At 61.3% G+C, this 8,821-nt stretch overlaps 1 protein-coding gene across 4 annotated transcripts; it reads right to left on the reverse strand.

The window, feature by feature from the left end:
- Positions 1-239: 239 nt before the first annotated feature.
- On the reverse strand, positions 240-8,821 carry CD40 (CD40 molecule). Of its 4 annotated transcripts, none has more exons than XM_074553691.1 (9): positions 8,771-8,821; positions 6,930-7,011; positions 6,285-6,410; positions 6,052-6,195; positions 5,737-5,836; positions 4,760-4,821; positions 4,391-4,489; positions 3,933-3,958; positions 240-3,671 (listed from the first exon to the last, which is right to left on the reverse strand). In XM_074553691.1, the coding sequence occupies exons 3-9, from the start codon at positions 6,397-6,399 to the stop codon at positions 3,516-3,518; spliced, it is 702 nt and encodes a 233-aa protein (XP_074409792.1). In that variant the 5' UTR covers positions 6,400-6,410; positions 6,930-7,011; positions 8,771-8,821; the 3' UTR covers positions 240-3,515. The 4 variants fall into 4 exon arrangements, with proteins under 4 accessions (XP_074409792.1, XP_074409790.1, XP_074409791.1 ...); XM_074553689.1 differs by lacking the exon at positions 8,771-8,821 and adding an exon at positions 8,212-8,715 and having other exon boundaries at positions 240-3,593; XM_074553690.1 differs by lacking the exon at positions 8,771-8,821 and adding an exon at positions 7,979-8,022 and having other exon boundaries at positions 241-3,671.

The raw sequence follows: 8,821 nt of genomic DNA on the forward strand, positions 1-8,821 counted from the left end.
CTGTGAACTGTAGGCGGAGTAATTTGCAGATGACAAATATCCCTGACAGTAAATATTTTTCCCACCCTCATCCTTCTACAAGCAGATAAGGTGGCAGCACTGTAGCAATACGGTTGCTGGAGGGAGACAAACTCTTTGGCAGACTTAAAAGTCTATTGTGTCCCCGCAATTATTTATAGATAAAGAGAAGAAAGCCAATGAGCAGAGAATGGAGCTGCACAACTGCATTTGTTATGATGATGATGATGTTATCTCTCCCTCACACCCACACACGCACATCTCCAGTGCATGGAAACTCGCTGCTGGCAACAATCAAATCCCCAGCCAGGACAAGGCAGGACAGACTGGAGGCTTTATCCTCTCATCACTGACAGTGCCCAGCCTGTCTTCCCCACCAGCTGAACCCACCACACAATCCCTGTGGCTCCTCTGGAATAGCACTCTCTGAGGGGTCCCTCTGTTTCTGGCTGCAGGATCTGGAGACCAGGTGGTCCTTGTCCCTGTTAACCAGCCCCTCGTGGGTGCCTTGTGGTGAGGGGGATCTGGGGCTGCCTGCAGGGAGGATGGGGCTGGCTGGGTCCTCACCAGCTCATGCAGCAGGACCCCAGAATGAGAGTGCTCCCCACTGATGGCAGGGTGCAGGGGGGCTCTGTCAGCTTGCCCAGCTCTGCACGGCCAGCTCCTCCTCTGCCATCCCACACCACTACTGAGAACAGAAATGTGGGTGTTTGGAGGGGTCTGGGATTAAAAGATGTGGCAGGCAAGAGTGATGGAGGTCACTGCCAATGAGTGCATTCTGCAACCAGTGGAGCAGAGACACCCTGAGTGAGAAACATTGACTGCAGCGTGGGAAGAGGCTGGGGAGCACTGTGCTCTCCCTTTTCAGTGAGCACTGCAGGAGACCAGGAGCCTGGCAGGGCTGGACCCACAGATGGGAAGAACAAGGAAGTTGAGGGGTCAAGACCTGGAGTGCCACTGAGCCAGGGGTCCCTGTGTGACGTGTGACATGTGTGACACTGGGGCCCTTGGCCAGCCCATGTCTCCAAGGGTGCTGCATGGCATGGTTTGGCTCCTGCTGGGACAGAAGCCCTGCACCTCCCCAGAGCATGCACAGCCACTGCTCCTCCCCAGGGCTGGGGTGCAGGACGGCTGTGAGCTCCTCCTTGCTAAGCTCTGTCTCAGAGGGACCCCCACCCCGAGAGAGCCCCAGGACGAGCTCTCCAGCTGCTGAGATATTGCCCAAGACAGGGGCTGGGAACCCTTAACTGGACTGGAGAGTGGGATGATTTTTCATTGCTTCCTCATAATAAGAGGACAGGAGTAAGTGACTAGTACAGTCCGTTCACTCGGTAAAGATTTATACAATCACTTCATCCGGTAATTGGTATTCTGGGGAGAGAGAGCGAGCTGCAGCTCCAGCATCCGCCTCTATTTGTTTTATCTCTGTCTTTCTCTTTTTCTCTCTCCTTTTCAGAATGAGTAATTCTGTCCCTCACAATCCCATTTAAACAGAGCATTTGCAGAGTGAATAATTAGTTACATTCAATTAGGCCTCACGCGCTCTCCCTGCTCACTTTGGGGGACAGACGTGCTAATGAGATGGTACATGTGTGACACGCAAGAGTGGGCACTGAGCATGCTGCATGCCAGCAGGGAAGGGGCAGCCTTGGGGGAGCTGGGGAGGTGGCCCCAGACTGTTCAGCCTGCCACCTGGGCAGACAGTCCTTTGGAAATCATCTGGGGCCACAGGCTTCACGTTTGGGGCCAAAGACTTACCATCTGTGGCCCACAAAGCACCTTCTCCTCCAGCAGGAGCGGGATCACATCTGTCCCCAGAACTGGGTGTTCTCTGGGCTGGTGCCAAGGGAATGCTGCCCAGCCTGAGACCATCCCACTAGCACTGCTGGGATTGCCAAGCCCTGAGAGGAGGGAAAGCTGCTGCCATGTTTTTATCTCCCTTATTAAACCTAACATTAGGTTTTAAGAGGAGCCTTAAATAATGTGCCACTGCCTGTACTGGCAAAGTTGCTCCATGCTCCAGCTGCTCCTGCTCAGGGATTTATGGCCTTTCTCGTGCTGTGCTGCCTGTGTTCAGATCGTGGTGGGTCACAGGCTGAGGCTGCTCCCAGCACCCAAAGCCTGCAGTGGGCTCAGTGCTGCTGCAACCCCACACCAGTGGGCTTTGGGGCCCGGGGTGACTCCACTGCTACACCACAGCACCCCACAGTGCTGCCCTGCAGTGCTATGGACCCCATTTGTGCATTTTACCGCCAGAGCAGTGAGGAGAAGGGCACAGCCCTGCCCACATCCCCTGTTCTCCCTTGCCGTGGGGCACGGGCTGGGCATGGCTGTGCTGAGACAGTTCCTGCTGTGGGGTCAGGGAGGGCAGGCACAGGGGAGTGGGGCCAGCCAGGTGTGCTGGGGAGGGCCTGGGGGCACGGTGGGGCTCAGCACAGCTGGTGGCAGCCCTTCCCTCCCTCCATTCCCAAAGCATCCTTCCCGGAGCATCAGAGCCGGGAGCGCCGGTCCCGGGGGCGCGGTGGGCAACAGGGGCTCAGGGCTGCTCACGCACAGGGGCAGAAAATGACCTTTAATCACACGGTGTCGCCAGCACTGGGTGGAGGTGATGGAGCCGGTCCCGCACGGACGGGCGGGTGTGCGGGGGAGCCGCGGCAGGGGCCCCGAGGCCAGAGCCCCCCGATGCCAGAGCCCCCCGAGGCCAGAGACCCCCGTGCCCGGAGCCCCCCGAGGCCAGAGCCCCCCGAGACCAGAGACCCCCGTGCCCGCCCGGGGTGTACGCGGGACGGGCGGTGCCGGTGCCGCCCCGCGCAGCCCGCGCCGGTCCCGCAGCACCATCTCCCGGCCGCCGCACGCCGCTGTCTGCGCTCCGGCCCCGCCGCCGCCGCGATCCCCGGCCCGGGGCAGAGCCGTGGGCCCGCCGATCCGGTCCTTCTTGGTGCCACGGAGCCCGGCAGCGCTGGGCACGCAGGGGCCGCGGTGCCCTGTCCATATGGCAGCACTCACCGCGCATTGCTCCAGCACGGGCAGCGCTTCCACAGCACCCCAGACAGGGGACTGAGCTCTGCCGTGGTGATCTCACAGCCCCCTTTCACAGCCCTGGCTTCTCCAGCACTCAGGGACACGGGGCTCTGTGCTGGGGTCTTCCTGTCAGCATGGTCACTGTGCTGTGGCCAGGGGCTGCACTGGGCTATGCAAGGGCTCAGCAGGTGAGCAGCCACCCAGGTTATTGCATCACCTGGGCAGGAAGCAGGATGGGGCTCTGTTCCATGCCCCCATAGGGGCAGCCAAGCCTTGCTCCACCAGGGCAGCCCTGTGCAGGTGACCAGAGCAGGAGTTGTAGTGGTATTCCCGTGGGGTGGTCGTGCCATGGTCCATTGCAGCATCCCATCATTTGCAGCCAGGCCAGATGCCAGATTTCCTCCCCAGCTGGAGGGGGGACAGAGGAGATGGTGCTGTCCAGTCTGTGCTCCTGTCGGGGGCAGTGCCCTGCGCCTTCACAGCATCTCCTGCTCCGAGATGCGGCTCTCCTTGCCATCCTCCTGGGCCACAGGCTGGCCCCTGAGTAGGGTCTCCTGCACAGGCAAGACATTCTCATCCTGCTCCGTGGGCTGCTGGGGATGTGGGCTCTCTCCGGGCTCCCCAGCCTCTATCTGCACAGGGGCAGGGGTCAGGGGCAGGCAGCTACATTCCCCCACTGCACCCACGTCCTTCCTGCTACACTCCCATGCAGCCCAGAGTATGGGTTCCTCCCAAATGCTCAGCACTCGCCAGCAGAACCCTCAGCTTGCCCCAGCCAGGCAGCCTAGTTCAGCCCCCACCCCTCCTGCATTGCAAAGCCACAGCCCCTGCTCTGCTGCTGTGCCCAGGAGGGATCCCAACCCACTGATGCAGGGGGCTCTAGGCAGACTCACCTCCTTTGGCCCTCGTCGCCTGGAATCTGGATGGAAAGAAGGACAGAAAAGGCAAAGTTCAGGAGGAGGTGCTCGTGCCCTGCAAGGAGCTTCCCAGGGGCAGAGCCAGGGCTGGTGCTGCTGTTGTTCCTGCTGCCACTGCCAGGCTGGGCAGGCTGGGGGTCACAGCAGAAGCCAGAATGGAGTTATGGGGCACCAGTGCTGTTCCCCAAAAGCTGGGGGAGCACCGGTGCTCCAAGAGCCCAGCTCAGGCTGCAGCAGTGCCAACACACCTGCTCCCAAAGACACAGCAGGACTCAGCAAATCCTGTCCTGGTGATGTCCCCAGAGGAGTTTCCCCACTCTCAGCAGAGCTGCTGCTGCCCTCCCTGGCTCAACCCCTCAGTCCTTTATGGCCCCTTGGGCCAAGGTTGTCCCCCCCTGGGCCAAGGCAGCAGTTCACAGGCTTTAGCCCCTCACCTGTGTGCACCAGGCAGTAGATGCAGACACCCACGAGGCACGTGACAACTGCAGCTGTGATGGGGATCAGCACTGACAGGGAGGAGCGCCTGCTGGACTCTGCAGGAGGACACAGGGTCAGTGAGACACCCACGGGACACCCAGTGTGACACAGAGTCATGCCCCAGCCCCACAGGGATCCCTCAGGGAGACACAGGCAGGAAGGCATCACACTGGCCACGCACTCAGACCTTCCTCCCCCAAAACCACCACACATGACCCAGCTCTGCTGAGTGCTGCAGGAGCCCTGGGTGCTCTCTGCTGAGTGCTGCAGGAGCCCTGGGTGCTCTCTGTCTGGCACTGGATGGGCCCTGGGCACCAGGCACTCACCGCAGATCACATCCGAGGAGTTCGTCCCTTTCACCTTCACCAGCAGCCCCTTCTCCTCACAACTGCAAGGAAGAACAAGACCATGTCACCACACAGTAACCCGAGCTCAGGGAATAGCTGGGGCTGGGCAGGCACTCGAGCTGCCCCAAAACACATCCTGCTCTGAGCCTGCCAAGCTCCAGCAGGGCAAGCAGGGGGACTCCCACCAACACAGTGTGAGGGGGACAGCAGCTACACCGCAGGGTACCAACCCTGGGACTTGGCCTGGAGTTGCTGAAACTGCTGAGGATGGCAACAAGTTTAGGGACAAGGCAGAGGAAGGAGCAAACCTGCCCAGATAGGGAAGCCCCCAGGGCTTCAGCACTGTAGCTATGACAGAAAAGCTAAGATAGGCTACAAGTGGCTCTGTGGGGAAGTAATTTCTGGGCACAGATAAAAGCAAAGTGAAATCCAATGGCTGGCAGCTGAAGCAAGACTAATTCAGCTTGGAAATAAGGCTCATGTTTCTACCAGGAACTGCAATTAACCCTCAAGCAGCTTTCTAAAGACAGGGATGACCTGCCAGTTCATGGCATGCTCAAAGCCAAAGTCCCCATGGAGAGGGCTCATGCTTTGTCTGATGACTGCAGCCACAGAGAGCACTGGGAGGGAGAACCTGAACAGGGCATGGGGCATCCCCATAGATCCTGACCCCTTACTTCCAGCATGGATGACAGCATGGACACCCCTGAAGGGAAAAGCAGTCTGTGAGGGACAGACACAAGTGCCTGAATGTTTGCCTCGACCTCAGCCAATGCTGCCCTGTACCACACTGTGCTCCTAGCCCTGTTCCTCTCTCCTGGCCCTACACCAGCCAGATGCTGTGTCCCTCAGAGACCAGCCTGGCTGCCCAGTCCCCAAGGCCACCAAGGAAACTGGCAGCAGAGGATGTGCTCCCTGGGGCTGGTGGAAGGACATGGTCTGCACTCAGACAATACCTTGTCCAGGGGTGGCACGGCTCGGTTTTAGAGGAGACGTTGGAGAAGGTGCCTTCTGCACAGGGTTCACAGGGGGAAGACATCCGCTCCATGGCCTTGGCTGGAGAGGGGCAGAGATGGCAGCAAGGTCAGCAGGGGCTGTGGGGGTGAAGGCCTGAGGGACTACAGAGTCCAGATGTACAGCATGCCCGGTGGCAATGGCACCGCTCTCCCAAAGCCCTGCCAGGGGCACCACAGTGGGGGAGGCCCCATCCCCTGATGTCAGCACTGACAGGGCATCAGTCCTGTTGAGTGGGAACAGCATGTCAGACTTACCTGCCACAAAGCCAGAGCCAAGCTGGCAAGGCTGGTTCTCCACGCAGGTCTGGCAGCTGATGTCAGAGCAGTGCGTGCCAGCCCGGCACTGGCACACCGTGTTGTGTGTTACATTTCCTTTTATCTTCTCAATGAGGCCGGCATCTGGGCAGAGGGAACATGGACGAGGTGAGACACCAAGCAGGGCAGCCAGTCCCCCCAGGGTGGGGTCAGTGGTGACAGGGAGCACTTACTGCTTTCACAGATGTCGTGAGGAGCGCAGTGCTTCTCCTTGGTCCAGCTTGGCTGATAGTGCCCGCTCTCACAGGGGACACAAACAGAGTCTTCTGTTTCCTGGCACTCAGACATCAGTTTTTCCCCTGCAATAGAGGCTGGTGAGGAAGGGACAAGGGGGCTTTCCCTCTCTCCAGGGGAAGGCTGGCAGCTGTGGATGCCAGGACTGCTGCACTATTCTGCATGGGAGCCAAGGCTAAAGGAGTCAGCTCGCCTGATGACCACAAACACTGCAGGGGCCAGGTGGGGAGGGAGGGCTGTGGGGCCACTGCAGGGACTGGGACATGACCTGACAGTGACAGCAGGAGCTGGCAAACACCCTCACAATTTGCTAGTGCCAGCACTCTCCCCACAAAGCTGCCTGTAGCTGCAAGAGCACAAACAGTGCCAAGAGAGCTGGGCACATTTGATGAAGTCCAAGGGGTCTCCAAGACCACCCACAAGGTCCCAGCTGCTCTGTCACTGAGATGACACAGGGAGGTGAAGCTGTAAGCATTGCTGGCAGTGAGGTGGAAGGGCTCCATCACACCAAGCAAAGCTTGCCCTGCTGTGCCCAGGTCCTGGCACTGCCCAGCTGTGAGGTTCCCAGGAAAGGGTTTCCATACCTGGCCGACACCGGTTGCAGCATCTGCCCTTGTATATATACTGCTTATCAAAGCATGTCAAGGCATCAGCAGGCTCCCAGCACTGGAAGAAACAAGACAACAAGACCTGTGAATTCATATCCAATGCTCCCGGATCACCACGCTTCCACAGACACGTGTGCTGACCTGCACCCTGAGGTGAGGGCCTCCTCACACTGCTCTTCCCACACCTCCACTAACCACAGACCACAGCAGCCACCCACGCTGCCTGATGCCATCTGTGCTGCCTTTGAAGTGGGGTGGCAGTGATTCCGCAGAGTTGCTCCACATTTCCCCACATTTCCTACCAGAAGGTGATTGCACATCACCCTGTGCCCCCGCCAGCAGTACTGCAGTCCCTCACAGAGGGAGCAGCGATCCCCAAGCTTTCACGCCCAGAGCACTGCCGGTCCCTTCCCAAGGCTGACACGCCGTCCCCGAGGGACAGGAAAGCCCCAGAAAACCGCATCACCCATGCAAACTGCCAGTGCCTGCCCTTGCTCCCCCTGCCAGGGGACTACCTACAAAGGAAAGGGTAGAAGGAGGCAGGGCATGAGCTCTCGGGCAAGACAGGGTGCAAGAGGGCTCTTTTGCACCGTTCCTCTGACAGAGCCAGCCCCTTGCTGCCCATCCCTAGTAGCCCGGCAGATCCCGGCGGATCTGCCTGGCATCCTGGGGAGCGGGACGGGGGCTCTGGCAGAGAACGAGGGACAGAGGGCCGGCCCGAGGGTGCCACGGACGAGAACGCAGCACGGCCGGGCACAGCCCAGCCCCGTGCGCACCCCGAGCAGCCCCGGTGCGGGGACAGGAGGAGGCTGCGGGGCCCTCCCAGCCGCCCACAGGCAACCGAGAAGTGAAAGCAGCGCTGGCAGCCGGTTCCAGCGCCCCACCCGACTGGGGGTCCCGGGGCTCGCCGCTGCCCGTCCCTGCCCGTGGGGACCCCCGGGCCGGCGCAGGGAGGGGCAGCGCTGCCGGGCCCGCGCCATCAGGGGAAAGCGAAAGCGCGTGGGTAGAAGAGCTGGAAAGGATACCAGGCAGTCCAGGCAGCTCCTCCGCCCTGGCTGTGTCCCGGGAGAGCGGACGGACGGACCGACACGGCAGCGCCGCCGGGTCCCGCTCACCGCCCAGCCCCGAGGCTCCCCCAGGGGACGGGCCGGAGCGTCCGAAGCCCCTTCCCGGAAAGCCCGGCGGGACACGGGGATGGAGGGATCCCCTCCTCCTGTGCCTCTGTCCCGCTCCTCGCCCCGGTCCCGGCCCCACTCACGCCCAGCAGCACCGCGCAGAGCAGTCCCCAGAGCCCCAGCCGGTTCATGGCGCTGGCCCCGGCCGCCGCCGCCGCCCCGCTAAGAATGCCTCGGTCCGTTCCCGCCCAGGAAGGGGCGTTGGGCCGCCTTGGCCGGGGCTTCCCCGCCGGCCCCGGCCGGGGACAGCTCCCCGCCGGCCCCCCCGAGCCCCCGGTGCCCGCCCGGGAACCCCCGCCCGGAGCCACGGCCGCAGGCAGGGACAGGAGCAGGGGCAGGGGTCGGGCGGGGTCCGCAGGAAGGAGAAGGGAGGGGAGCGCCTGTGCAGCCCCCCCGCAGCAGGAGCTACAGGTTTCACTTCTTTACAACAGCTGCTCAGAGAGGTTTTTTGAGGGTTTTTCTTATTTCGCCTTTAAGAGCCCCCGAGCTGTCGCCCTGGACGGCCCCCACGGCTGTGGTCAGGGAGAGCCCCTCTGGCCGCAGCCCTGGAGAGCCCCCAGAGCCGCCAAGAGGGGCGGAGTGTCCCCGAAACGCGTCAGTCCTGAAAGGGGAAGGGCCAACAGCGCTGTGCCGTGGCTGCACCTTCGTTTCAGTTCCCCAGAGCGGTTCCCAGTAACCCCCAAGGAATTTCCA

This window comes from Zonotrichia albicollis, chromosome 17 (assembly GCF_047830755.1).
Source record: "Zonotrichia albicollis isolate bZonAlb1 chromosome 17, bZonAlb1.hap1, whole genome shotgun sequence".
NCBI lineage: Eukaryota > Metazoa > Chordata > Aves > Passeriformes > Passerellidae > Zonotrichia > Zonotrichia albicollis.